The 26231-nt window shown below is 49.9% G+C and overlaps 1 protein-coding gene across 1 annotated transcript in view; it reads left to right on the top strand.

Annotated features, from left to right (window-relative positions):
• ISOC1 (isochorismatase domain containing 1) overlaps nucleotides 1-26231 on the top strand; it is a 51943-nt gene that overhangs the window by 9086 nt on the left and 16626 nt on the right. The window contains exons 2-4 of the mRNA XM_075324650.1: nucleotides 15078-15197; nucleotides 17474-17677; nucleotides 19370-19486. Of these exons, the coding sequence (XP_075180765.1) occupies nucleotides 15078-15197; nucleotides 17474-17677; nucleotides 19370-19486 (441 nt within the window). The remainder of the gene's footprint in view (nucleotides 1-15077; nucleotides 15198-17473; nucleotides 17678-19369; nucleotides 19487-26231) is intronic.

Raw genomic sequence — 26231 nt, 5'->3', positions numbered from 1 at the left:
ATGTGCAGGGCCGGACTGGCCTTAGGGCAGTTCTGGCAAATGCCAGATGGGCCGGTGCCTGCAGTGGGCCACTCGTTCACTCACTCAAAGGATGCACACATGCAGCTCTTTTATCAGAGCTGGGCTGGGCCGGCATGGCATTTTCTTCCAGGGCCGGTCCTCCAGCAGCTATTTAAGACTGCAGGGATGCCGGCTCCTTTAGTTGCAGTCAACCTGCACTGTGCCTTTGTAAGGCTGAAGCTGCTGATGTCACTATGCAGCTTGCGGGCTAGAACAGGGAAAGACGGCATTCGATGTGTGCCTCAAGTTCTTCCGTGGGGTCGCTGACCGAGAGCTGCCCTCTCTCTTCCTGCACTGATCTATGTGATCGGCGTAGAGCAGGAGAGGAAATGTACTGGACCAAAATGGAGGCTGAGGTGAAGGACCTGTCGGGCCATCTGACTAATCATGTGACGCCCCTGGACTATTCAGGTCGTCACAGGGTACTGCACAAACATTTTTACCCGTGCAGTATTCGTAATTGTAATAAAAGAGAGCCGAGTGTAGAAGAAATAGGTGGCCCTCACCCCGATCCATAAAAGTCCTTTATTTTATTTGCTTAATAATCATTGATGCAGGAGTGTGCGGGCCGCGATGCAGGAGTGTGCGGGCCGCGATGCAGGAGTGTGCGGGCCGCGATGCAGGAGTGTGCGGGCCGCGATGCAGGAGTGTGCGGGCCGCGATGCAGGAGTGTGCGGGCCGCGATGCAGGAGTGTGCGGGCCGCGATGCAGGAGTGTGCGGGCCGCTCTGCTTTGTCCTCCTGCATCCATGATTTTTAAGCAAACAAAATAAAGGACTTTTATGGATCGGGGTGAGGTCCACCTATTTCTTCTACATTCGGCTCTGCTACTTACCATATGTTGTTTATTTGAAGGTTTAGTTCCACTTTCTACATGTGACCAGTTAGTGCTCATTGTACTCCTTTTTTGTCCTATGATGAGTATGCTGGATTAATGTTGCCAGTGTGAAGCCCCTCACCTGCAGGTCACCTCAGGGTCTTCACGTGCTGGGTATCTTCCGGCAACAGGTATGTCAGGTTAACTTTAATAGGAATCGTGACGCCACTCTCGGTAATTGCGGTCAGGGTGAGGGGTGACCGCCACTGCAGTTTAATGAGTATCAAGGGCTGATGGTAATTGCAGTCTGGTGTTATGGCCTCCCGAGAGTGAGGCTAGCCCCAGGGGCTCGGGTATAAGTGCGTAGTATCACAGGTCGCAGAAGACCTCACACACAGTCCAGAATGTCTTTCAGGGTTTTTACTCACGTTCAGTTGTTCACTGTGAGGTAACCCGGGCGATGCTGAGACACACTGCAGGGAGAACCAGGTATCCTTTAGGCTGAAGTAAGGGTGACTGTAAGCTCGCCTTCCTAGCACTTCTTGTTTCGGATAACCACCGACTTGAAGTATATGGGATTCATCCATCCACTTCCTCTTTTTCAGTGGTAGGCTGTACAGGGGGGTGTCTTGCCCTCACACGGCGCTGTCCTCTGCGGGCTGGCCTCCTCATCACCATTACCTGTTCGTCTGCGGGCTCCCAGGTCACATGCATAAAGAGTTTTAGTTCTTTCTCTTCCTCTGGCTGCGCTGGCAGTGGCTCTGGAGATGGGCTCTCATCAGCTGGCCAGGGTGGTGGACTCTTCTCCAACACAGAAGTTGCTGGGACCGCTCCGGGTCCGGACGGCAGCCTGGGGACCAGGTACATGTCTACCAGGTGCGCCGGGAATCGGGTTTTCAAGTCTTCTTTAAGTCGAGCCGCCTCTTCGGCCGCTTCTGGGAAGAACCTGTGGGCGGCGTCCTCAGTCAGCGACTGGGGAGCTGTGACTGCTTCTGGTCTGCAGTGTGACGGGGTGTATAGCAGAGCAAGGAGAGACAACAGGCCGAGGATGATCCAACAGGTTTACTAACAGGAATACAGGAACAGCACACGACAAGTCCAAATAAAACAGATTCGGGGGCACCTCCCGATAATCCAAAGTGCCAGTTCACGACGTAATAGTCCTTTTCAGAGTCCCAGAAATCCCACACAATCCACTGGACGGCGAGATCTGTCCGCAGAATCAGATCTCGCTCCCTTCCTCTTCAAAGCTCAGCTCCCAACTGCACTTAGAAACAGGAGTGTATTGTCTGAGCTCGTGGGCCAGCCCCTCAAGGGTAGGGGTCTATGCAATGGTTGGGCCCACTAGAAGATTCTAGAAGGTTGGCTCCGAGATGTCTACAGGTTTGTGTAGTTGGCGTTATCCACTGCTTACGAAACAATGTGAAGTTCCCCTGGCTGTGTGGACAAGAGATAATTGCATTATGGGCCCAGAGACACAGGAGATGGGGGGGGGAAGGTATGGTTACTTACATCCCAAGACATTTCAAAGTGATCAGTAAGTACAACCAAAGGAAAGTTACATCACATCCTGACATAGTATTACAGCAAATACAGTGAGAAGGTAAAATACATCACATGGCATACAAAAAATATGGGATGGAGAAAAGCACATACATCATGACATGCAGGTAGAAGTAGAAGGCGTTGTGCGGCCTAGTCTGATCTGGCCGGGTGCGACGTTGTTGTAGCTTGGTCTGGTCTGGCTGGACTGGACGTTGCTGCACCGGACGTCGCAGCAGGGGTCACAGCAGGAACCGCAGCAGGGATCGCCTCCGGTAACAGCGCCAGCGGGGCACACCCGATTGGGCAGGGGCAGCGTGGGACTCACTCAAGGGCAGCAGCAGGGGGTCTGTGTGGTCACTTCTCTTCACGGCACTGGTCGCGTGGTTCACTTCTCGTGGGCTCGAATCGCCACAGCCATCTCCCGCAGCTCTGAGCGCCACTCCATTAGTTGCTGGAGGATCCGTGCTTGCACCCGGTCGCAGAACTTGGCGAGCTCCCAGTCCCACCAGGCGGCAGTGCTTGGTTCTGGCTCTATGCTTGCAGACACTATTCTCTCTCTCTCTCCCTCTCTCTCTCTCTCTCCCCCCTCTCTCTCTCCCCGTCACCGGTCAGAGCACTCCACTGGTTCCAGGATCGCCACACCTCTTCATGGGCGGTTTCTACTTTTTACGCAGGCTGCTGTTGTTTCTTGGCTCGCTTTTTGAGGTGGCAATATGGCGCCGTTTGAAGCGGACCGCCAAGGTGCACAGTCACCTGTCTTATCAGGTCTAGTCCTGATCCTGTTCGTGACGCCAGATGTGAAGCCCCTCACCTGCAGGTCGCCTCGGGGTCTTCACGTGCTGGGAATCTTCCGGCAACAGGTATGTCAGGTTAACTTTAGTAGGAATCGTGACACACAGCACAAGGCTGTATCTGCCAGCGGTAACCTGGAAGCTGTAGTAGGGTGTGGTGCTTTCCTATTGTCTGAAGCAAGGCACTGATAACTCCAGCTGAACAGCAGACACCCATACTGCCAGACTGGACGGCACTGCAGGTCCCTGCCACTCTAACCTTAGTATATGGATAGGGCCTGCGCTGTCCAGAGCGTCAGGTTCTGACTTCTCCTCTATCAGCAGCGCTGCCTGCAGAGTGAATACAGCAGTGACTGATGACAGAAGCAGACGTCACAGGAGCAGGCTCTGGTGGAGATGTGGCAAGTTTCTTGTGGCTAGCTGATAGTGACATACTTGAATTATGATAACTTTCCCCGATGCTGCTGTATTCTCTCACTATTTACATCAGGGGTGGGGAACCTTTTTACTGCCAGGGGCCATTTTAAATTTTCTACCAACCATCGGGGGCCGCTCTCAACTTGAAAACTACCCTGCTATATTTGGTCAAACAATTAACTCCCCCCTACTTTGGTGGCTGGTGCGGCTGTGATGTTCGGTGATATTGATCATGTTGTTTTTTCACAACTGCTTTTCCAGGTTTACTTCGGTCTGGAGAGGCTGAGGGCATACACATCCCAAAAAAACAAGTAAAATCCCCCTTAAAAAATAACCTTTATTAATACGTTTAAAAGGTATAAAATTTACCAAGTGTACCCTAATAGTGTATGGACAATAGAAGAATAGGGGGTTATCAAGGGGAGGTGTGGGAAAATATCCCTATACTGGCCCTCCAATCGCCCTACCTAGCAATGGAGGGTATGACACCCTAGGGTTGTGGCGCCCTCATTCACCAACGGGAAGCCCTGAAATAACCCTGGTCAGCCCTACACTACACTAATGTATGCAAAAATTGGATTAAGGTAATCAAGGGATTCTCCTTACAGCATTTGGATCGTGGCTATACCAGGATGAAATTTTAGTCCTGGACTTTATTTCTAACTGTCCCCTGATGAACCCTGTGGAGTAAGCGGGGAGAAACGCATCGAGACGACGTCTGAGGATCTGACATGATGGCCAGATAAGTCACACTATTATGTTGACTACTTGCATTACTGAGGTATTTTAATCCAATTTTTGCATACATTAGTGTAGTGTAGGGCTGACCCAGGGTTATTTCAGGGCTTCCCGTCGGTGAATGGGGGCGCCACAACCCTAGGGTGTCATACCCTCCATTGCTAGGTAGGGCGATTGGAGGGCCAGTATAGGGATATTTTCCCACCTCTCCCCTTGATAAGCCCCTATTCTTCTATTGTCCCTACACTATTAGGGTGAGTGTTACACTTGGTAAATTTTATACCTTTTAAACGTATTAATAAAGGTTATTTTTTAAGGGAGATTTTCCTTGTTTTTTTGCAATATTGGTTCCCTTCTGTATTGGCTGCGGCCTGGTTTGTTTTTGGCATACACATCCCAGGAGACACTGGGGCATATACAGTACATCACAGGACACACTGGGGGTACACATCCCAGGAGACGCTGGGGCGTATACATCACAGGAGGGGCGTATACATCCCAGAAGCGGCGTATACATCCCAGGAGCGGCAGGAGTGTGTAAATCCCAGGAGAAGCTGGGGCGTGTAAATCCCAGGAGAAGCTGGGGCGTGTAAATCCCAGGAGAAGCTGGGGCGTGTAAATCCCAGGAGAAGCTGGGGCGTGTAAATCCCAGGAGAAGCTGGGGCGTGTAAATCCCAGGAGAAGCTGGGGCGTGTAAATCCCAGGAGAAGCTGGGGCGTGTAAATCCCAGGAGAAGCTGGGGCGTGTAAATCCCAGGAGAAGCTGGGGCGTGTACATCCCAGGAGACGCTGGGGCGTGTACATCCCAGGAGAGCACTGGGTGGCAATGTAGTGCCCCTAAAGCCATCAGGGAACTACAAGGTTCTGCATCCTCACCAGGATGTAGGGCCACCCCCTAGGGCTCCGCAAGACCAGTGCCGGTAACACACAAACACTTCACAAAATCCCAGTTTTTCCCTAATTATCCCCCATAGTATGGTACAAGGCTAGGGTCGGACCAATGGATGGCCGCCTAGAGGTGGAGACAGTCCAGTCCACTAGTTGACCAGGTGGGAGCGGAAGACTGTGGACAGTCAGAAAGACAGTAGGAGTCTAGAGGTGACTGTGAAAGAGAGCAGACAAACTGACTTGGAGTGAGCATTGCCCAGGAGGATAGTTGCTGGTGGAGTGCTCCCGGAACTACGCACCAATGGGATCCAGGACCCTAGGACAGGCAGAAGCTCCAGGCGGGCCTGTTAACATCTGCACAGTGAGGGGACCATCAAGGACCTTGCTGACTTTAAAATCCAAGACTCAGTAGAAAAGGGACAACGGGGGACAGTACTAGAGACTCCAACCCCACAGTGTTCACGCTATCCTCATACGGACTGCAGTGGAAAACCACCGGACGGGGACCCCAGGTTGCTCTACGCCACAGGGACCCACCAACCAGAGACAGGTGCAGAGAAAGAAGGTACCAGATTACTAAACTGGCACTGGGACAAAGGGGACCTGACGGTGAAACCAGCCGGTCTCGGGTAACCAGTTACCACCAGAAAAATTGAGTAAAGAACCAGTTGCACTGAACCCCTTGTGTGGACTACCTTCTTCCGATACCCATCATTTCACCTACCCTCTGGGGCCAGGCCCTGCTAATGGCAGCCGAGATGGTAGGCCCTCCATAAACACCAGCCCCAGTAGTGGACATTGTGCAGCGGCGACTCCATCCCTATAGCCTCAAAACTGCAAGTGGCATCACGTGTGAACACTATTCTTTCCCCTCTAAATATTTTCCCTTTGCAAAAATGGCCTAGGGCACGGAACCGGGCAACGGCCACCAAAGTGACATTCCCCAGTTATACACCGCCCGGGACCGAGTACCCCATAACCCTGGGTGACACGGCAGCACAGAGAGCACTAGGTTGCAGCACAGAGAGCACTAGGTGGCTGCACGGGTTACACAGCACCTAGGGCTACACTCAGTACTAGGGGTACACAGAACTGGACGTGGGAGAGGAGCAGCAATGGGTTGCATACTCAGTACTGGGGTGGGAGAACTCACACACCACAGGGCCGGGAAGCATGTACAGTAGGGAGGTATCAGCTGCACCTCTTCTGTGACAGGAGCACCGCATGCTGCTTACCCCGCCCACAAGGTAAACCCTGAGCACGCTAGCACAGGCCAGGGTTGAGCCTAAAATGTATGGGCTGCAGTCAGGTCCCTGAAAGAGCCCGTACATTCTAGTACGAGCTGCAATCAGGTTCTGGAAGAAGCCGGTACATTCTAGCATCTACCCAGAGTGCGTGCGCTTTCTCGCATCACGCAGTGCGATTTAAAGGGCCGGCAAAAGCACGGCTGCGCTCAAACACTGCGGTTCCCTGGAATGTGCCCAGGGGCCGCAGAAAAAGTCATTGCGGGCCGCAAACGGCCCGTGGGCCGGAGGTTCCTCACCCCTGATCTACATGGACAGTGCTGCAGCAAGTGTGGCCTTTATGGCAGTGACAATGAATGGGGGAAGGTCGCATTCAGATGTTATCCTAGAACACGTTTGTGAAAAATAGACCTCTGAATAAAGCCTTAACAAAAATTTAATAAGGTCAGATGTTCTCCTAAAGTAGTATAAACCCTCTGATATTTGTACCACCCCGCGGCTTCGGCTGAGGCCGCCGAGCCGCTCGCATCCGTGCTCGCGTTCTACGGGTGGTGGCTCGAGCCTCTCACAGACCCGGGGGTCATGTCACTCTGCAAGGGGGGTTGGCGCTACGCGCGGGAGATGCGGGTATTTGATTTTGGGATGATAGTTCGTGACGCCATCCACGGGTTGTGGTGATTGTGGACACCACCGCTGCGGTGAAGGTACGGGGACTCCCGGGAGCGGTGTGGTGGCGCAGCTAGGTGTTGACCCCTCCGTGGGTAGGGGATGTTGGGCCCAGTTGGCGAGGGCCGGGGTGCAGGGCGCAGTGTTGCGGTGCGGTGCCTGAGGGCATTGGTGTACTCACTCTGATACAAGACACTGGAGGCGCTGGTAAACCAAACGAGGTGATGAACGGGGCCCGCAGTCGGCTGCAGCTTCTCCAGTCAGGTTGGCAATGTCCGCCTTTCTCCTGTGTGTGTGTGTGTGTGTGTGTGTGTGTGTGTGTGTGTATCTTGACTACTGTGCCTGGGCACTAGTAGTCCGCTCCCCGGCGTATAAGTGTCGTAGGAGCCCGTTGGCCCGCAGACGCTGGCCCTTGGATCTCTGGCCTTTGGCGGTGGCACCTTTCCGGACGGGTTGGGCTGTTGCCTTCAATCGGGACTTAGGAGGGAATGAACCCCTGAGGTCCAGACCGCAATCAGTTGATTTGACTATGGTGGTGGCCTATAACCTAGTTCGGAGTCTGAGTACCCCCGATGCTCTGAAGAGCACACTTCTTAATTGATGTAAAAAGACATAAATCCATAAGACACATTCATTCCTGCTCTGAATGTGTCAAAGGTCATCATAAGTTTGTACTCCCATAGTCTCCTATCTCTCTGGGACTTGAAGTTTCCTTTCAATACCAGCAATTTCATGTCCATAATGCTATGGTCGGGGCTACAGAAATGTTTGGCCACAGGTAGATCCATACTTTTTTCTCTAATTGTGTGGCGGTGAGAATTAATCCTTGTCCTGAGCTGTTGTCCGGTCTCCCCTACATACATACCCCCAGTTGGACATTTGGTACATATAATTAAGTACACCACATTGGCTGTGGTGCAGCTGAAGGTACCTGGGATCTTGTAGTCCTGATGTGATCTGGGAATCTTTATCTTGTCAGTATAAATGGACAGGTCTTAAATTTTTTTACGGTTGCAGGGAAATGTTCCTGTTGTTGGAGAGGACAGGGAGCTTCTGACAATGATGCTTCTTAGACTCGGGGGCTGCCTAAAACACAGAAGTGGGGGGTCTGGAAAAATAGATTATAAATCTGGCATCTTTTTGCAGTAATGGTTGTAGTTTGCTCTTAACACCTCCAGATGTGGATTGTAGGTGATTACAAGAGGTACCTGGTTGTTTTCTTTAGTTTTATAATGTAGGAGATGGTTTTTTGATATTCTGGTGGCTCTTTCAATCTGGTTTTCAATTGTTCTTGGGTGGTAGCCTTGATTCAGAAATGTCTTTCTGAGGACCGCAAGGTGATTGTCTCTATCTGTAGTGTTGGAACATATCAGATTGTACCTGATGGCCTGACTGTACACTAGAGTTTTTTATGTGTTTTGGATGAAAACTGTCCCATTTCAGGTATGTTGGACGCTCAATTGGCTTCTTGTACAGGGATGTCTCTATTTCATTGTTCCGTAGTTTAATGTTGGTGTCCAAAAAGTTGATTTCAGTGCAGGAGTAGTTGAGCGTTAGGTTGATGGTTGGATGCAACTGATTAAAGTGTTCATGGAAGGTCTTCAGCTGCTCCTTAGACTCTGCCCAGATGAATAAAATATCATCAATGTAACGGTAGTAGGCCAGAGGCCTAATAGGACAAGAGGATAAAAGTCACTCTCAAGCTTGGCCATGAAAAGATTTGCATATTGTGGTGCTGTTGCGTGCGGACGAGGGGACGCTGCGCTCACCCACTGCTCGGGTCCGGCTACTACTGCTGCTGCTGCTGCTGCTGCTGCTCGGTGGTGGCTCGAGCGGTGGGCCGGATCCCGGGGACTCGAGCGGCGTTCCTCGCCCGTGAGTGAAAGGGAGGTGGTGTGTGGTTTGGGGATATTGTCCGTGACGCCACCCACAGTTGTAGTGAGTTTGTGACACCACCGCTGCTCTGGACGGGGATCCCGGGAGCGATGACAGAAAGCAGCTTGGATGTTGGTTCTCCCCTCCGTGGGTAGGGGGTTGGTTGTCCCGGGGCCCGGTGAGGGTTTTGGGGGGGTGACAGGCGGGTTACGGGGCCTGGTGAGGTGCAGGGTCACGGGGGCAGCGCTGTGCCGCACGGCACGGTGGTACTCACTCAGCCAGTAATTTACACTGAGTCTCTGGTCAAACAAACGGCTGGATAGACGGGTCCCACAGGCGGCTGCGGTTGTTCTCCTCCTGGTAGGTTGATGGTGACTGCCTTTCCCTGCACCTGTGTTGTGTTTACGGTTCCAATGGCTTCCCACCGGTAACCTGCTCCCCAGCTTGGATGGATGCTGAGGGAGCCCCTTCTGCCTGCAGGCTCTGGCCCTGGGAACTGTAGCCTTGGCGGTGACTGTTTCCCTTTACGGTGTGAGCTGTTGCCTTCAATCGGGTCTTGGCTGCTGGGAAACCCCGGAGGTTCTCTTCGCTAACGGATTTGACCAGTTTTACGGCGACTCCTAGCCTGGTCGGGGTCTGTAGGCCCTGCCGGATGGTGCTGGCTTCTCTTCACTCCCCGATCCGGTACCGGCGGGCCACCGCCCGTCCCCGGTCCATACGGTTCACTCCAATCAGCCTCTCCTGCAGACGGTCACCACCGTCTGCCAACCTTGCTGTATGTGCCCGGGCCACACACCTGGACACGGTCAGGCTGCTCCTCTACCACTTCACGTCTCTAACTCCAAAACTCATCTGACTCCTTTTCCCGCCTCCAGGACTGTGAACTCCTCGGTGGGCGGGACCAACCGCTTGGCCCACCCCCTAGTGTGGACATCAGCCCCTGGAGGAAGGCAACAAGGATTTGTGTTTGACTTACGTGTGCCTAGCCGGGGTGTGGGGTGTGTTGGTGTAGTGCCTGTGACGACCTGGCTTGTCCAGGGCGCCACAGTGCCATTTTACTTCCCATTGCAGTCCCACTCTCCTGTAGATATGTTATTGTCAAATGCAAAGTAATTATGGGTGAGGATGAATTTTGTAAGTTTTACCACAGAATCTGCATCAATTCCTGTATTTTCAAGGAAACCTTTACAAGCATTTAATCCATCCTGGTGTGGAATATTCGAGTACAAGGATTCCACATCCATGGTGGCAAGGATGGTTACCTAAGGTAGAGGACCTATTGCTGATAGTTTTTTCAATAGGTCAGTAGTGTCCTGGATGTAGCTGGGTGTATCCCTTACCAAGGGTTTAAGGATACCCTCTACCCATCCAGAGACTTATTCAGTGAGGGTGCCCACACATGAAATGATGGGTCTTCCTGGGTTTCCAGATTTGTGAATTTTGGGAAGCATGTAGAATGTGCCTATTCTTGGACTCACCGGTATCAGTTCATCAGTTCTTATGGATATGTCAGGCAGACAAGAGGCCAACTTGTTAAGTTCCTTGTAATAGTCCTGTGTAGGGTCAGACTCCAATTTTTTTTATAGTAGCGTGTGTCCATCAGTTGTCTGTGTGCTTCCTTCATGTAGTCTGATTTGTTCATCATGACTATTGCACCCCCCCTTGTCTGCAGGTTTAATGATGATTTCTTTGTTGGGTTTCAAAGATTTTATGGCCCTTCTCTCCTGGACACTGATGTTGGATGGTTGCCTCCTGTGTGTGTCTAGGATAAAGGATTTTACCAAATGTCTGAAAGTGTCTATATTGGTATCCAAATGAGGGTTGCGTCCAGGTGCAGGTGTCCAATCTGATCTTTTCTTGTTTGTCAAGATCCGTCTTCCTTCAGTCTGGGTGGATTCCGAATCATCTGCATCATTAAAATATTCCCTCAGGCGTAGTCTCCTGAAGTACTCTTCCATGTCACTGCAGAGTTCAGTTTTGTCTATAGCTTTAGTAGGACAAAATGAGAGTCCCCTAGAAAGCACAGCAAGTTCCACTTTATTGGGTTTATAATCCGAGAGATTTAGAACACAGTTAGATGCTTTTGTGTCTTGAATGGAGTAGTTGTCCAAGTTGTTAGGTTGAAAACAAAGCCAAAACCTATTTGTATTAAGTCCAGAATTGAGGCGCAGTCTGTGTAGCTTCTTTTCCTTGTTCCTTCCTTTTGAGTTTCAAATTCCCTCTGGATTTTACTCTTGATGCTGTAGAAGACATGCAAAAGGTGGTTCCTTAGTCTCTCAGAAGTCCTGTGAGAGAGGTTTTGTGCATAATGGGTGTTGTAGGTATGTAGAATTGGGTTTGTAATCCAGAGTCCTTTGGGGATCAGATTCAGCTTTCATCCAAAACACAAACTCTATAGTGTACAGTCAAGCCATCAGGTACAATCTGATATGTTCCAACACTACAGATAGAGACAATCACTTTGAGGGCCTCAGAAAGACCTTTCTGAATCAAAGCTACCACCCAAGAACAATTGAAAACCAGATTACAAGAGCCACCAGAATATCAAGAAACCATCTCCTACATTATAAAACTAAAGAAGAAAACAACCGGGTACCTCTTGTAATCACCTACAATCCACATCTGGAGGTGTTAAGAGCAACGGAAACTACAACCATTACTGCAAAAAGATGCCCGATTTAAAATCTATTTTTCCAGACCCCCCACTTCTGTGTTTTAGGCAGCCCCCGAATCTAAGAAGCATCATTGTTAGAAGCTCCCTGTCCTCTCCAACAACAACAGGAACATTTCCCTGCAACCAGAAAAAATGTAAGACCTGTCCATTTATACTGACAACAAGATAGATTCCCAGATCACATCAGGACTACAAGATCCCAGGTACCTTCAGCTGCACCACAACCAATGTGGGGTCTGTATGTAGGGGAGACCGGACAACAGCTCAGGACAAGGATTAATTCTCACCGCCACACAATTAGAGAAAAAAGGGGGGGGGGGGTGTATCACAGCCCGGACCAGACCCCAATCAGAGGACAATAAAACTTTCACACTGCTTATCTATGAACCACAACAATATTTATGGCCACAACAGTTTGCCCCCTTGCCATAGTGATAGTTCTGCTCCACAGGACTTGTTTTTTGTTTTTTTTTCTTTTCACTGCACTATTCTATGTCCTGTTGTGTATAAATATGTGACTCTTCAGATTTTGTGTTATACCATGCCTGAAGAAGAGACCTGGGTAGTCTTGGAAGCTTGTGTCGCGGGCGGGGAGGAGGGTGTCAGCACTGCGCTCACCCCTCTGCTCGGGTCCGGCGGCTGCTGCTCAGTGGTGGCTCGAGCGGTGAGCCGGATCCCGGGGGTTCTCGAGCGGCCCTCCTCGCCCGTGAGTGAAAGGGAATTTGGTTTTGGGATATAGTCTATTGCCCGTGACGCCACCCACGGTTGTGGTGATTTGTTAGCACCACTGCTGCTCGGTCTCGGCTTGCTTTCCCCAGTAGGTGACGGTGATGTCCCTCTGTCCTGCACCTATGTTGTTGATGGTTGCGAAGGGTTCCCACCGGTAACCCGCTCCCCGGCTTCAAGCTGGACCGGAGGAGCTCTACTCTTTGCCCGCAGGCGCTGGCCCTCAGAAACTGGTGCCCTGGCGGTGGCGGTGTCTCTGCTTTAATGGTTGGGCTGTTGCCTTCAATCGGGACTTGGTTGTTGGGAGACAGCCGTCCCCATTCACTGACGGATTTGGCAAATTATGGCGACTCCTAGCCTTGCCGGGGTCCGAGAGGCCCCTGCCCTGGTGCTGACTGTTCTTTGTACACTGCTCCAGACCGCCGGGTCACCACCCGTCCGCGGTCCTTCCAGGAACTTCCGAGCAGTCAGCCCTGCGGACAATCACCGCCGTCTGCTGACCTTGCTGTCTCTCAGCCCGGGGCACACACCCGGACCAGCTTCAGGCTTTACTACTGTCACTCTTTCTTTACTTCAGCTTTTCTCCTAAGCTCCTCTACCACTTCACTTCTACTTCACTTCACTTTCCTCCCTCCACTGTTTACTCCTTTCCGTCCCTAGCTGGACTCCTTGTTTACTCCTCACTCAAGCTCCCCCTGAGCTGACTCTCACACTCCACTCCTTCCACTTCCTCCTCCAAACTCTATCTGCCTGGTTCTTCCCGCCTCCAGAGCTGTGAACTCCTCGGTGGGCGGAGCCAACCGCCTGGCCCACCCCCTGGTGTGAACATCAGCCCCTTGAGGAAGGCAACAAGGATTTTGGTAGCCTTGGTGTTCCTAACTGGGGTGTAGGGTGTGGTGTTGTGATGACCTGTGACCCCTGGCTTGCCCAGGGCGTCACACTTGCTATTATTACCATCTTTTCAGTTAGCCATTAAAAGGTATCAACCACTGAGGACTTCAGTTCTTTTAAACAAACTTTTTGAATGTGTCTGGTAATAGACCTCCCAAACAATATGCAGTAGGGGAACTCGCTGTCACTAACCCTAATGTTCTTCTTTGCTTAAAATGATAGTCAAAAATACTGTCGCTCACATGACCGCCGCTCCCATCTCTGATCCCGGCGCATCCTCACAGCGCACAGTGCCACGCAGTGTGAGGATTCCCAAGTCTGCAGTCACCCAGAGTGATTCACATCGTCTTCACATCGCCTTCACATCGTAGATGTAGATCTTGTTTTCTGACTTTCACTGTCCCAAATATGTCCAAATTATTAGAGATATGCATTTTAATATTACTTGGATGCTATTATTTTTTTCTCAGACTACATTACAAAATCCCAGATCTTAATTAATGTTGGTTATAGAATTCAGGTTTTTTCCCAGCATTTCCACCACATTTGTGATTTAATAATGTTACCAAATCTAAAGTTTCCATTTGGCTTTTGTACTTTTGAATAGTGACGAGTTTCTGTTTTTTTTTTTTTTTTTTTGTTTTTTTTTTTTTATTGCTTTATCATTATATCTACAGTATTTATCTTTCTGCAGTGAATACAAAAAATCAAAAACTGCTAATCCAATTGTAATATAAAACACACTTTAGGCCCGCTCTCCACACATCCGTGTCTCCGGTACGTGTGACGTCTGTTTCCACACGTACCGGAGACACGGGCACACGTAGACCCATTAATATCAATGGGTTTGCGCAGACCTGAGTGTTTTGCTATGGACCGCGTGTCCGTCTGCTCCACACATAGACATGTTTTCTCTGGCAGCACGGGTGTCACACGGACTACACAAACTGCACACTGATGTGCTCCGTGTGACATCAGTGTGACATGTACTGGGGAAAACACTGTCTGTGAAATAAAATGCTTTTCTATACTCCCCTATCTCCAACGCTGATGTCACTTGCTTCCGACCCCCGCTCATTATGCTCATTGCATATGCACTGCACCAAGGACCGGAAGCGGCAGCAGCACTGGACACAGCAACAGCAGCACCATGGACAGGTAAGTATAGAAGCTCATGCTGTCCATGTGCTATGCGGATGTCACACGGATAGCACACTGACAGCACATGCTGAACACACATACGCATCTTCACCATGGACCGTCAAAAATGTGTGTGTTTTGCATGGACGTGTAAAAGAGGCCTTATGTAGTGTTTCTCTTGTGACTCTAAAAAGATATGGAATAGCAATTCTTTTTTCTAATTATCCAGACATGAGGCCACTATGACTTAAAGGGGTTATCTGGGACTTTTGGGATTTCTTTCTATGGAGCTAAGCACCTAGTAGCAGGTGCGGCTGTGTCATCTTCTCGACACAGCAGAGGGGAAGAGAAGGAGCTCTGCTCATGTGAGGTCAAAGGAAGCAGAATTGCCGCCTGAGCCAGAAGAGACCTTCACAGGGCTGTACAGACAGATCATTATCAAGTACCTGCTGGCAAATTCTTAGCCCCATTGGGGAAATTTAAATAAAATTCCGGATAATCCCTTTAAATATATTTTCTAGACCTCTAACTTTTACTAGGAGATAAACCATATTGTGAGAATATAATTTATGTGTATATTTTGATTTTTCCTTTGCTTTTCTTGCAGCTGACTACTCTTGGGAACCTTACGCCTGCAAGTACTGTGTTTTTCTGTTGTGACATGCAAGAGCGATTCAGACCAGCAATCAAGTATTTTGGAGACATTATTAGTGTAGGGCAGAGATTGGTGAGTTTGTGTGTTTCTTGCTGTAAAAGTAAAAAAAAATGATGGGACTGATATAGTTGGAGGGCAAACAGTCCTGCAAGAGCACCCAAAATTATGGTGGGGGTATATATAATGCAGAATGCTACATCTGATCTGCATCATAAAAGACTTAATTTCTTTTTAAATAGTAGATGAGAATAGGCAGACTAGCTGCTTGCATGAGATTGTGCAGCCGTCAGACACAGCCAGCTACCCGCAGAGAGGGTTTATTACCGTATCTGCCTTCCCATACACAGTGCTGAACTAACACTTTGTTTACAGCATAGGAAGTGCTAAGGGTGCTTCCTCATCAACACCCAGTAATCATGGGAGAGAATAAAAGCTGCTAGACCTTAGGAGAACCAAACAGCTCTTCTATGCAGGCTGTAGGCTGAATTTTCCATGTGTCTGGGGCTGATATATCAGCCCTAGTTACAGGGGAAATAAGCAAAATAAAAAAAAATGAATAATATGTTAGAAGTCCCCCCACATCCTAATCATGGGCTGCATGAATTGGTCTTTTAAAACTTTGAGGGGCTCAGTGAAATAAATGTTGAGAAAAATTTTTAAAACAGAGGTGCCTTAAGTCCAAATTGCTCATCCTAGCCGCATCCTTATCAAATATATGTCCAACATAAAAAACAAAAAATCTCCAAAAAGGGGAATGCAATTTAAAATGTTTTCAACTGTCCTTTATGGTTGTAAAAAAAAAAGTATATAAAGAGGTAAGAAATAGTTAAGTTTTCCTATTTTTCTTTACATTTTCCCCCGATATCAGCAAAAATAAAAATGGAAAAAATCTAGTCCCAAAATGAGGCAAAAACAAAAAATGGTTTGAATAGAGCATTTCAGAACTGTTTAAAAGCTCAAGTACGAAAAAAACTGGAAAATGTACATGGGGTGGGGGAGGGGAAATGACCAGGTCCTGAAATTAAAGGCCCGTTTACACACAACGATATCGCTAACGATATGTCGTCGGGGGTCACGGAATTCGTGACGCACATCCGGCATAGTTAGCGACATCGTTGCGTGTAACAGCTAGGAGCGAGTGTTAACGATCAAAAATACTCACCTAATCGTTGATATTTGACACGTCGTTCATTTTCAAAATCTCGTTGGTTGTTGTGGACGCAGGTTGTTGGTCGGTCCTGAGGCAGCACACATCGCTACGTGTGACACCCCGGGAACGACTAACAACAGCTTACCTGCGTCCTACGGCAACGAGGTGGGGGTGTCTTTCATGCGGCTGCTCTCCGCCCCTCCGCTTCTATTGGATGCCTGCCATGTGACGCCACACGAACCGCCCCCTTAGAAAAGAGGCGCTTCGCCGGCCACAGCGACGTCGCTAGGAAGGTAAGTATGTGTGATGGGGCCTAGCGATATTGTGCGCCACGGGCAGCGATTTGCCCGTGACGCACAAATGACGGGGGTGGGTACTTTCACAAGCGACATCGCTAGCGATGTCGCTGCGTGTAAAGCAGCCTTAAGACTCCTATGTGTCCAAAATAACAGTTGCAAGTCACTCTAGTTGGCTTTTCAGTATTGTCAGTGTATAAAACCCCTAGCCTAAAAATATTTTCCCCAATATCTTTCTGGAGAGTGCTAAACTCAGACCAGCGGTGCGACCATTCTGCTCAGTCACAAACAGGAAATGGCTCCTGTGCAAGAACAGTACATGAACCTCCTGCAGTCAGTTCTGTAACAAAAGCTGCTTGATATTTTGGAGGTGGAAGTGAGCCCCTGTGCGGCTGCACATGTTTCACCAATGATGTGTCCGCCCCTGATTCCACTAGTCCTGTCAGTCTTCAGGAGTGCCCTGCCATCCCAAGACGGCAGAGGAGTGGTGTGCTCCTGAAGCCATAACATGGGAAGTGCTCTTTTAAATTAAAGGGAACCTGTCATGTCCAATAGTCTTTCAGTCATGCAGATGTGCCAGTGCAGCTACAGTCAACACTCGCTATACTGTAAGCAGCGGCTGTAAGCTCAAACCGTTTCTGCATGACAACCGACTCCGCAGTGCATCAGTACGGAGCCGGCAGGAATTTGTGCTCATTGGAGCTTTGCGTTATGCCTTCAATACTCTATTCTTCCAGCGTTTAACTGAACTAGTATCATAATAGTGTGCTGCTCCCACAGTTACTTTTAAAGGGCCTCAAAAATGTAACCTTCTTTTGGATTTTATCATGTCTAAGGATTGCCATTATGTCATCACAGCATTATATATTTCATGTATTTCCATTTCCCTTTCTTATTCCCAGCTACAAGGTGCACGGATACTAGGAATACCAGTGATTGTCACAGAGCAATATCCTAAAGGACTTGGGAGCACAGTACAAGAACTTGACCTAACGGGAGTGAAGCTTGTGGTCCCAAAGACAAAGTTTTCTATGGTCTTACCAGAAGTAGAGGCAGCGTTGGCGGAAATTCCTGGAGTTCGTAGCGTTGTACTATTTGGAGTTGAGGTGAGCTCAATGTGTTGTGGTTTTAGCTGCATTTACCAACTTTTCCTATTGTATTATTTGGAAGGGCAAGTGTTAGGTTTAGGATAGATCCTGACGGCCACCGGCTTTGTCATGCAGGTGTGCTGATGCAGCTGCAGGACACGGAGAACAGCAGTTGTAAGCACACCCAACACTGACTCACAGCCAGCTCTGCACTAATGCACAGCTGAGCCATTACTTGGCTTGCGTTTAAGAGCAAGGCATGTTACGTACATTTTATAGCAGTGAAAGAGTAAAGTTAACCTATTTGTACATTCATCCTAACCATATTGTAGACTGTGAGTCCTCGGGGGCAGGGCCCTCTCTACTCATCTACCAGTCTGTGCCTCACCCATCCCCGGTAGACTGTGAGTTCTCAGGGGCAGGGTGCTCTCTCCTCATGTACCAGTCTGTGCCACACCCATCACCTGTAAACTGAACTAAAAGTTCCCGGGTGCAGAGTCCTCTTTACTCCTGTACCAGTCTGTGCCTTGTATTGTTTATGATTATTGTACTTCTCCCTATTATGTATGCTCCTTTTCACATGTAATGCTTCATGGAATTAATGGCGCTACAATAATAATAACCATGAGCTGTATGAATTGGTCACATGAACCATGTTTTATACTGCTGCAATCTTTCAGAGAAAGTAGAGAAGTGCTGGACTGGTCACCTCTGGCTTATCCCCACTAAGCTTGAGTGACAGTTCTCTCTCAACGTTAGGCTTGATTGACAGGTCTTTCTGTAGACTATCTGGAGGTAAGCCACACAGTGTTGCAGATTACAGTGTAAGTTGATTAAAAGCATGTAGATATTTTATACTGCCATAATCAGACAATGTGATTTTGATGACATGCTGGTAACTGTATTAAAGGGCCTGTGTCAGCACTGAATGCCTGTTCAAACCAAGTATAGGCGCTCGTCCATCGTGGTGTGGCCAATCATTTAAATTCAACTTCCCATCTGCTTGTTTTCCCTGTATTTCAACCCTCCCCTCTTCTTTGATGGCTCTGGCTTCATAGAGCCAGAGAAGGGTGGAGAAAGATGGAAAACAAGCAGGTTGGGAAGGTGAATTTAAATGATTGGCCCCGCCATGATGGACGAGCGCCTGTACTTGGTTTGAACAGTCATTTAGTGATGAGAGTCCCTTTAAAGTGGCACAGTGACTTTTTCACCCTCTATAGCTACTGCAACTTTACCATACATTTTGGGACTTCTGCACAACACGCTAAGAGATTCTCCCAACTCGCCAGATTTACATTTTTATTGGAAAATACATTAGTAATGAAGTAAGTGAAGTACTTAGAACCAACAAAATGGACCTCATGTGTACTACTAAGTATTTAATGGTTTGGGTCTGGGAACCTCGCGGGCATGGACCTCTCTCCTCCTGTACCTGTCTGTGTCTTGTATTGTTTATGATTATTGTACTTGTCCCTATTATGTACACCTTTTTCACATGTAAAGCGCCATGGAATTGATGGCTCTATAATAATAACCCCAAAATTGGCAGATTGGGGAGAGACTATTCAGTTATATTACTTACTGCTAGTTGTGCCCCTGAAGGGAATGATAGCGGTGCCCTTCACTTTAGTTGGATCGTGTGAGATCATGAATGGAGCAGAACCACGGTAGCTCATGAATGTCCTTTCTCTCTATTTTTTTCTTTTTTAGACACATGTTTGCATTCAACAAACTGCACTGGACCTGGTTGGCCGAGGAGTGGAAGTCCACATTGTGGCAGATGCCTCTTCATCTAGAAGCATGATGGATAGAATGTTTGCCTTAGAGGTGAGAATACGCTGCTTTCTGTGTTCATTGCATTCACTCGGTTCTTACCGATTTCTCTTATCTTATAGTGAAGCATTTTGCCCATGACATTGTAGATTATTTTTTTCTTCAGCGCTCTATTGGGAGACCCAGACGATTGGGGTATAGCTACTGCCCTCTGGAGGCCACACAAAGCACTACATTAAAAGTGCAAGGCCCCTCCCCCTCTGGCTATACCCCCCCGTGGTATCACGTGTACTCCAGTTTTAGCTTTGTGTGCGAAGGAGGTCAGACATTCCATGCATAGCTCCACAGATTTTAGTCAGCAGTAGCTGCTGACTAGTTCGGATGGAAGAAAAGAGGACACATATAGTGTCCCCAGCATGCTCCCTTCTCACCCCTGGATGGTGTTGTAAGGTTGAGGTACCTATTGCTGGTACAGGGCTGGAGCCTGACATGCTGTTTTCCTTCCACATCCCCTTGTAGGGCTCTGTGGAAGTGGGATCCTGCCGGCCTCAAAGCTCTGACGCCGGGCTCCATCCACAGACCCATTAGAACCTGATGGATACGGAGCAGGAGTACCATCAGGGACCGGGCCCTGCATCATACAGGTACTCTGTGTCCCCGGCAGGCACAGACACACTCCGGGCTGGCTGGGTGTTGTAGTGCGCCGGGGACCGTACACTGAGCTGGTGTTCCTACAGTTATCTGGGGGACTTTGTGTTGTGGGAACGCAGCGCCGACCCTCACTGGACCGGGCGGCGCTGCTGTGACTTGTGGTGCGCCGGGGATACGCCGACCGCGCTTTTACGGCGGCGGCGTTTATAACTCTAGTCCCCGGCTTTTGGGCCTAGGACGCCGGCAGCTCCGATCGTTCCCGCCCCCACCCTGTCAATCAGGGTAGGGGAGAGACGCTGTTTCACGGCAGCGAGGAGGGCTGGAGCCTGATTTACATGCTCCAGCCCTCTCACTAGGCACAGAGGGAAGCAGGCTTCCCGCTCTTGGTCAGGAACGCCCAGGGCCCGCCCCCCTTCTTCTCTCAGGACGCCGGCAGCCATTACATGCATGTCTGGCTGGAGGAAGGACGCAAGGCTCTGGGAGACCTAGACTGAGGGGCTTTGGAAGACCACACACCCGCTCTTAAGCGGGCGGTAAGCGGCTTTTCAGCTGGCCCCTCTAGTGCCTCAGTGTATGTTAGTGTATTGTGTCACTGGACATAGATATTTATTGATTTCTTGCACTGTGAGGTCGCTTCCTGGCTGAATACCCCAGATCGCTCTGAGGAGGCAGCAACATGTCATCCACAAGACGCAAAGCTGCCAAGGCTAGGGCTGTGTGCACTGCGTGTGCTGCATGTGGGGCTGCTCTACCAGCAGGCTCCAAGGACCCCCATTGTGTGCAATGCTCAGATCCGGTGCTGTTTCGCCAGCCGGAGTCAGGAGAGATAGTGACCCAGGCTGAGACGCCTGTAAGTCCTGCCCCGGTGTCGGGGACAGACTTTGCAGTTTTTGCGGTTAATATGTCTGTGACTATGGCAAAAATCCTGGAAACTTTGCAATCCATGCCTGGGGCTCAGTCTATGGACACGGCGAGGTCTATGTCCTCTAATCCTCCGCAGTTGGATTTAATCCAGACTGCAAGGGGGTCCCCGGCTTCTCAGGATGAGTATAATGACTCAGATGATTGCCCCAGCCACCCCAAGCGGGCTCGCTGGGAAAGACCCTCAACGTCATCACACTGCTCAGGGTCTCAGCGCAATCAGTCTCCCTGTGATGTGTCTGAAGAGAGTGATCAGGAGTCTAATCCTGGAACCCCTCTCAATCTGGATACCCCGGATGGGGACGCCATGGTAAACGATCTTATCTCAGCCATCAATAGGCTGTTAGATATTTCTCCCCCAGCCCCTTCAGCAGAAGAGGCAGCGGCAGAGCAGGAGAAATTTCGTTTCCTCTATCCCAAGCGTAAATTGAGTGCTCTGTTGGATCACTCTGACTTCAGAGAATCAATCCAGAAACACGACGCTCATCCAGAAAAGCGTTTCTCTAAACGTTCTAAGGATACACGTTATCCTTTCCCCCCCTGATGTGGTCAAGCGCTGGACCCAGTGTCCAAAGGTGGACCCCCCGATTTCCAAGCTTGCAGCTAGATCCATAGTTGCAGTGGAGGATGGCGCTTCACTTAAGGATGCCAATGACAGACAGATGGACCTTTGGTTAAAATCTGTCTATGAAGCTATCGGCGCGTCGTTTGCTCCAGCATTCGCAGCCGTATGGGCACTCCAAGCTATTTCAGCTGGTTTAGCAAAAGTGGATGCTATCTTACATCCAGCGGTGCCGCAAGTGGCGTCCCTTACCTCGCAGATGTCCGCGTTTGCGTCTTACGCTATCAATGCGGTCCTAGAATCTACCAGCCGCACCTCAATGGCGTCTGCCAATTCGGTAGTTTTGCGCAGAGCATTGTGGTTAAAGGACTGGAAAGCAGATGCTGGTTCCAAAAAATGTTTAACCAGCTTGCCTTTATCTAGAGATAGACTGTTTGGCGAGCCATTGGCTGACATCATTAAACAGTCCAAGGGTAAAGACTCCTCTTTACCCCAGCCCAGATCAAGCAAACCTCAGCAGAGAAAGTGGCAGCAGAAGTTTCAGTCCTTTCGAGGTTCGGGCAAAACACAATTCTCCTCGTCCAAAGGGACTCAGAGGACGCAAAGAAACTCAGATTCCTGGCGGGCTCATTCACGCCCCAAGAAAGCAAATGGAGGAACCGCTTCCAAAGCGGCTACCTCATGACTTCCAGTCCCCTCCCTCCGCATCTCCGGTCGGGGGCAGGCTCTCCCGCTTTTACGACACTTGGATGTCACAGGTCAAAGACCGGTGGGTGACAGACATTTTGTCGCGCGGGTACAGAATCGAGTTCAGTTCTCGTCCTCCAGCTCGGTTCTTCAGAACCTCCCCACATCCAGACCGTGTAGATGTCCTGCGGCAGCCGGTGGACTCCCTAAGAGCGGAAGGAGTAGTGGTTCCTGTACCGTCTCAGGAACAAGGGAGAGGGTTTTACTCCAATCTCTTTGTGGTGCCAAAAAAGGACGGCTCGTTCCGTCCTGTTCTGGACCTAAAACTGCTCAACAAACATGTGCACGCCAGACGGTTCCGGATGGAAACCCTCCGTTCTGTCATTGCCTCAATGTCTCAAGGAGACTTCCTTGCCTCAATAGACATCAAAGATGCTTATCTCCACGTGCCAATTGCTACAGAACATCAACGTTTTCTACGTTTTGTGATAGGAGACGACCATCTTCAGTTCGCAGCTCTGCCATTCGGTCTGGCGACAGCCCCCCGGGTCTTCACCAAGGTCATGGCGGCGGTGGTAGCAGTCTTGCACTCTCAGGGACACTCGGTGATCCCTTACCTAGACGATCTACTTGTCAAGGCACCCTCTCAAGAGGCATGCCAACTCAGTCTACAGGCTACGCTGGAGACTCTCCAGACTTTTGGATGGATCATCAACTTTCCAAAGTCAAATCTGTCACCGACACAGTCACTAACGTATCTTGGCATGGAGTTCCATACTCGAGCAGCGAGAGTGAAGCTTCCGCTAAACAAGCAGCGGTCCCTACAGACAGGGGTGCAATCTCTCCTTCAGGGCCAGTCGCACCCCTTACGGCGCCTCATGCACTTCCTAGGGAAGATGGTGGCAGCCATGGAAGCAGTTCCCTTTGCGCAGTTTCATCTGCGTCCACTTCAATGGGACATTCTCCGCCAATGGGACGGGAAGACGACTTCCCTAGACAGGAAAGTCTCTCTTTCCCAGACGGCCAAGGACTCTCTACAATGGTGGCTCCTTCCCACCTCATTGTCTCAGGGAAGATCCTTCCTGCCCCCATCCTGGGCAGTGGTCACGACAGATGCGAGTCTGTCGGGGTGGGGAGCAGTGTTTCTACACCACAGGGCTCAGGGGACGTGGACTCCGCAAGAGTCCACCCTTCAGATCAATGTTCTGGAAATCAGGGCAGTGTATCTTGCCCTACTAGCCTTTCAACAGTGGCTGGAAGGAAAGCAGATCCGAATCCAGTCGGACAACTCCACAGCGGTGGCATACATCAACCACCAAGGAGGGACGCGCAGCCGGCAAGCCTTTCAGGAAGTCCGGCGCATTCTGAATTGGGTGGAGGACACAGCATCCACCATCTCCGCGGTTCACATCCCAGGGGTAGAAAACTGGGAAGCAGACTTCCTCAGTCGCCAGGGTATGGACGCAGGGGAATGGTCCCTTCACCCGGACGTGTTTCAGGAAATCTGTCGCCGCTGGGGGGTGCCGGACGTCGACCTAATGGCGTCTCGGCACAACAACAAGGTCCCGGCATTCATGGCGCGGTCGCGCGATCAAAGAGCTCTGGCGGCAGACGCCTTGGTGCAAGATTGGTCGCAGTTCCGCCTCCCATATGTATTCCCGCCTCTGGCACTCTTGCCCAGAGTACTACGCAAGATCAGATCCGATTGCAGCCGCATCATACTCGTCGCCCCAGACTGGCCGAGGAGATCGTGGTATCCGGATCTGTGGCATCTCACGGTCGGCCGACCGTGGTCACTTCCAGACCGTCCAGACCTGCTGTCTCAAGGACCGTTTTTCCATCAGAATTCTGCGGCCCTGAACCTGACTGTGTGGCCATTGAGTCCTGGATCCTATCGTCAACAGGCTTATCCCAGGGAGTGGTAGCCACAATGAGACAAGCTAGGAAGTCAACTTCTGCTAAGATCTACCACAGAACGTGGAAGATTTTCTTAACCTGGTGCTCTGCTCAGGGAGTGTCTCCCTGGCCATTTGCATTGCCCACTTTTCTGTCTTTCCTGCAATCAGGGTTGGAAAAGGGCTTGTCGCTCAGCTCCCTTAAAGGGCAAGTCTCGGCACTATCCGTGTTTTTTCAGAAGCGTCTAGCACGTATTCCTAAGGTGCGCACGTTCCTGCAGGGGGTCTGTCATATTGTGCCCCCGTACAAGCGGCCGTTGGATCCATGGGATCTGAACAGAGTACTAGTGGCTCTCCAGAAACCGCCTTTCGAGCCTCTCAAAGAAGTTTCTTTTTCTCGCCTGTCACAGAAAGTGGCGTTTCTTGTTGCGATCACATCGCTTCGGCGAGTGTCTGAGCTGGCAGCTCTGTCATCCAAGGCTCCCTTCTTGGTGTTCCACCAGGACAAGGTAGTGCTGCGCCCCATTCCGGAGTTTCTCCCTAAGGTCGTATCCTCGTTTCATCTTAATCAGGATATATCCTTGCCTTCCTTTTATCCTCATCCGGTTCACCGGTATGAAAAGGACTTGCGTTTGCTAGATCTGGTGAGAGCACTCAGGATCTACATTTCCCGCACGGCGCCCATGCGCCGTTCCGATGCACTTTTTGTCCTTGTCGCCGGTCCGCGCAAGGGGTTGCAGGCTTCTAAAGCCACCTTGGCTCGATGGATCAAAGAACCAATTATAGAGGCCTACCGTTCTGCTGGGCTTCCGGTTCCTTCAGGGCTAAAAGCCCACTCAACCAGAGCCGTGGGTGCGTCCTGGGCATTACGGCACCAGGCTTCGGCTCAACAGGTGTGTCAGGCAGCTACCTGGTCGAGTCTGCACACTTTCACCAAGCATTATCAGGTGCATACCTATGCTTCGGCGGATGCCAGCTTAGGTAGAAGAGTCCTGCAGGCGGCAGTGACATCCCCGTAGGGGGGGGCTGTTTTTCAGCTCTAACATGAGGTATTTCTTTACCCACCCAGGGACAGCTTTTGGACGTCCCAATCGTCTGGGTCTCCCAATAGAGCGCTGAAGAAGAAGGGAATTTTGTTACTTACCGTAAATTCCTTTTCTTCTAGCTCTTATTGGGAGACCCAGCACCCGCCCTGTTGTCCTTCGGGATTGTTTTTGCTGTTTGCGGGTACACATGTTGTTCATGTTGAACGGTTTTTCAGTTCTCCGATGTTACTCGGAGTTAATTTGTTTAAACCAGTTGTTGGCTTCCTCCTTCTTGCTTTGGCACTAAAACTGGAGTACCCGTGATACCACGGGGGGGTATAGCCAGAGGGGGAGGGGCCTTGCACTTTTAATGTAGTGCTTTGTGTGGCCTCCAGAGGGCAGTAGCTATACCCCAATCGTCTGGGTCTCCCAATAAGAGCTAGAAGAAAAGGAATTTACGGTAAGTAACAAAATTCCCTTCATTTCCCATATACCCCCTACTTCCCTGTATAATTTTTTTTCTAGCTGAAAAAGTAATGGATTATCGAATTGACTAAATTTATAGTAGATTACTAGACGTTTACTGTGGTCACTCTGTGCCTGTGCCGCAGGGCTGCTCGATCTCATGCTACCACCACTGTCTGTGAGATCTGAGAGCTTGAGCAGGTTGGTGGTGGAACATCTAGAAAACATTACTTATGACTTATTGAAAACACAATAGCCTGCATTCATTAATCAAGAATAGCGGGAACAATGCGAGGTGGACTACTGAAACGCTCACCTTAATGAACCAGTAGCATCTGACAAGTGGCATGTGAGACAGGTGTAAGATTTGTGGCACAAAGTACACCTCCCCTTTGTTCTTCATCTCCACCCATTTTGGCCGATCTTGCAGATTCTGGTATAAAAATACCAAGTGAGAAAATGTTTTCGTAACTCAATGTTGTATAAAAATAAATTCCGCCTTCACAAAGCAATTTACAACAGAATTCTGGCATAATCGCGTTAATGAATTGGTTTATTATATATTTACTGTTTTTACCTTGTATCAAAGCAGT

The sequence above is a fragment of the Anomaloglossus baeobatrachus genome, chromosome 1 (assembly GCF_048569485.1).
Source record: "Anomaloglossus baeobatrachus isolate aAnoBae1 chromosome 1, aAnoBae1.hap1, whole genome shotgun sequence".
In the NCBI taxonomy this organism is placed as follows: Eukaryota; Metazoa; Chordata; class Amphibia; order Anura; family Aromobatidae; genus Anomaloglossus; species Anomaloglossus baeobatrachus.
This window is presented reverse-complemented; position numbering and strand designations above follow the sequence as displayed.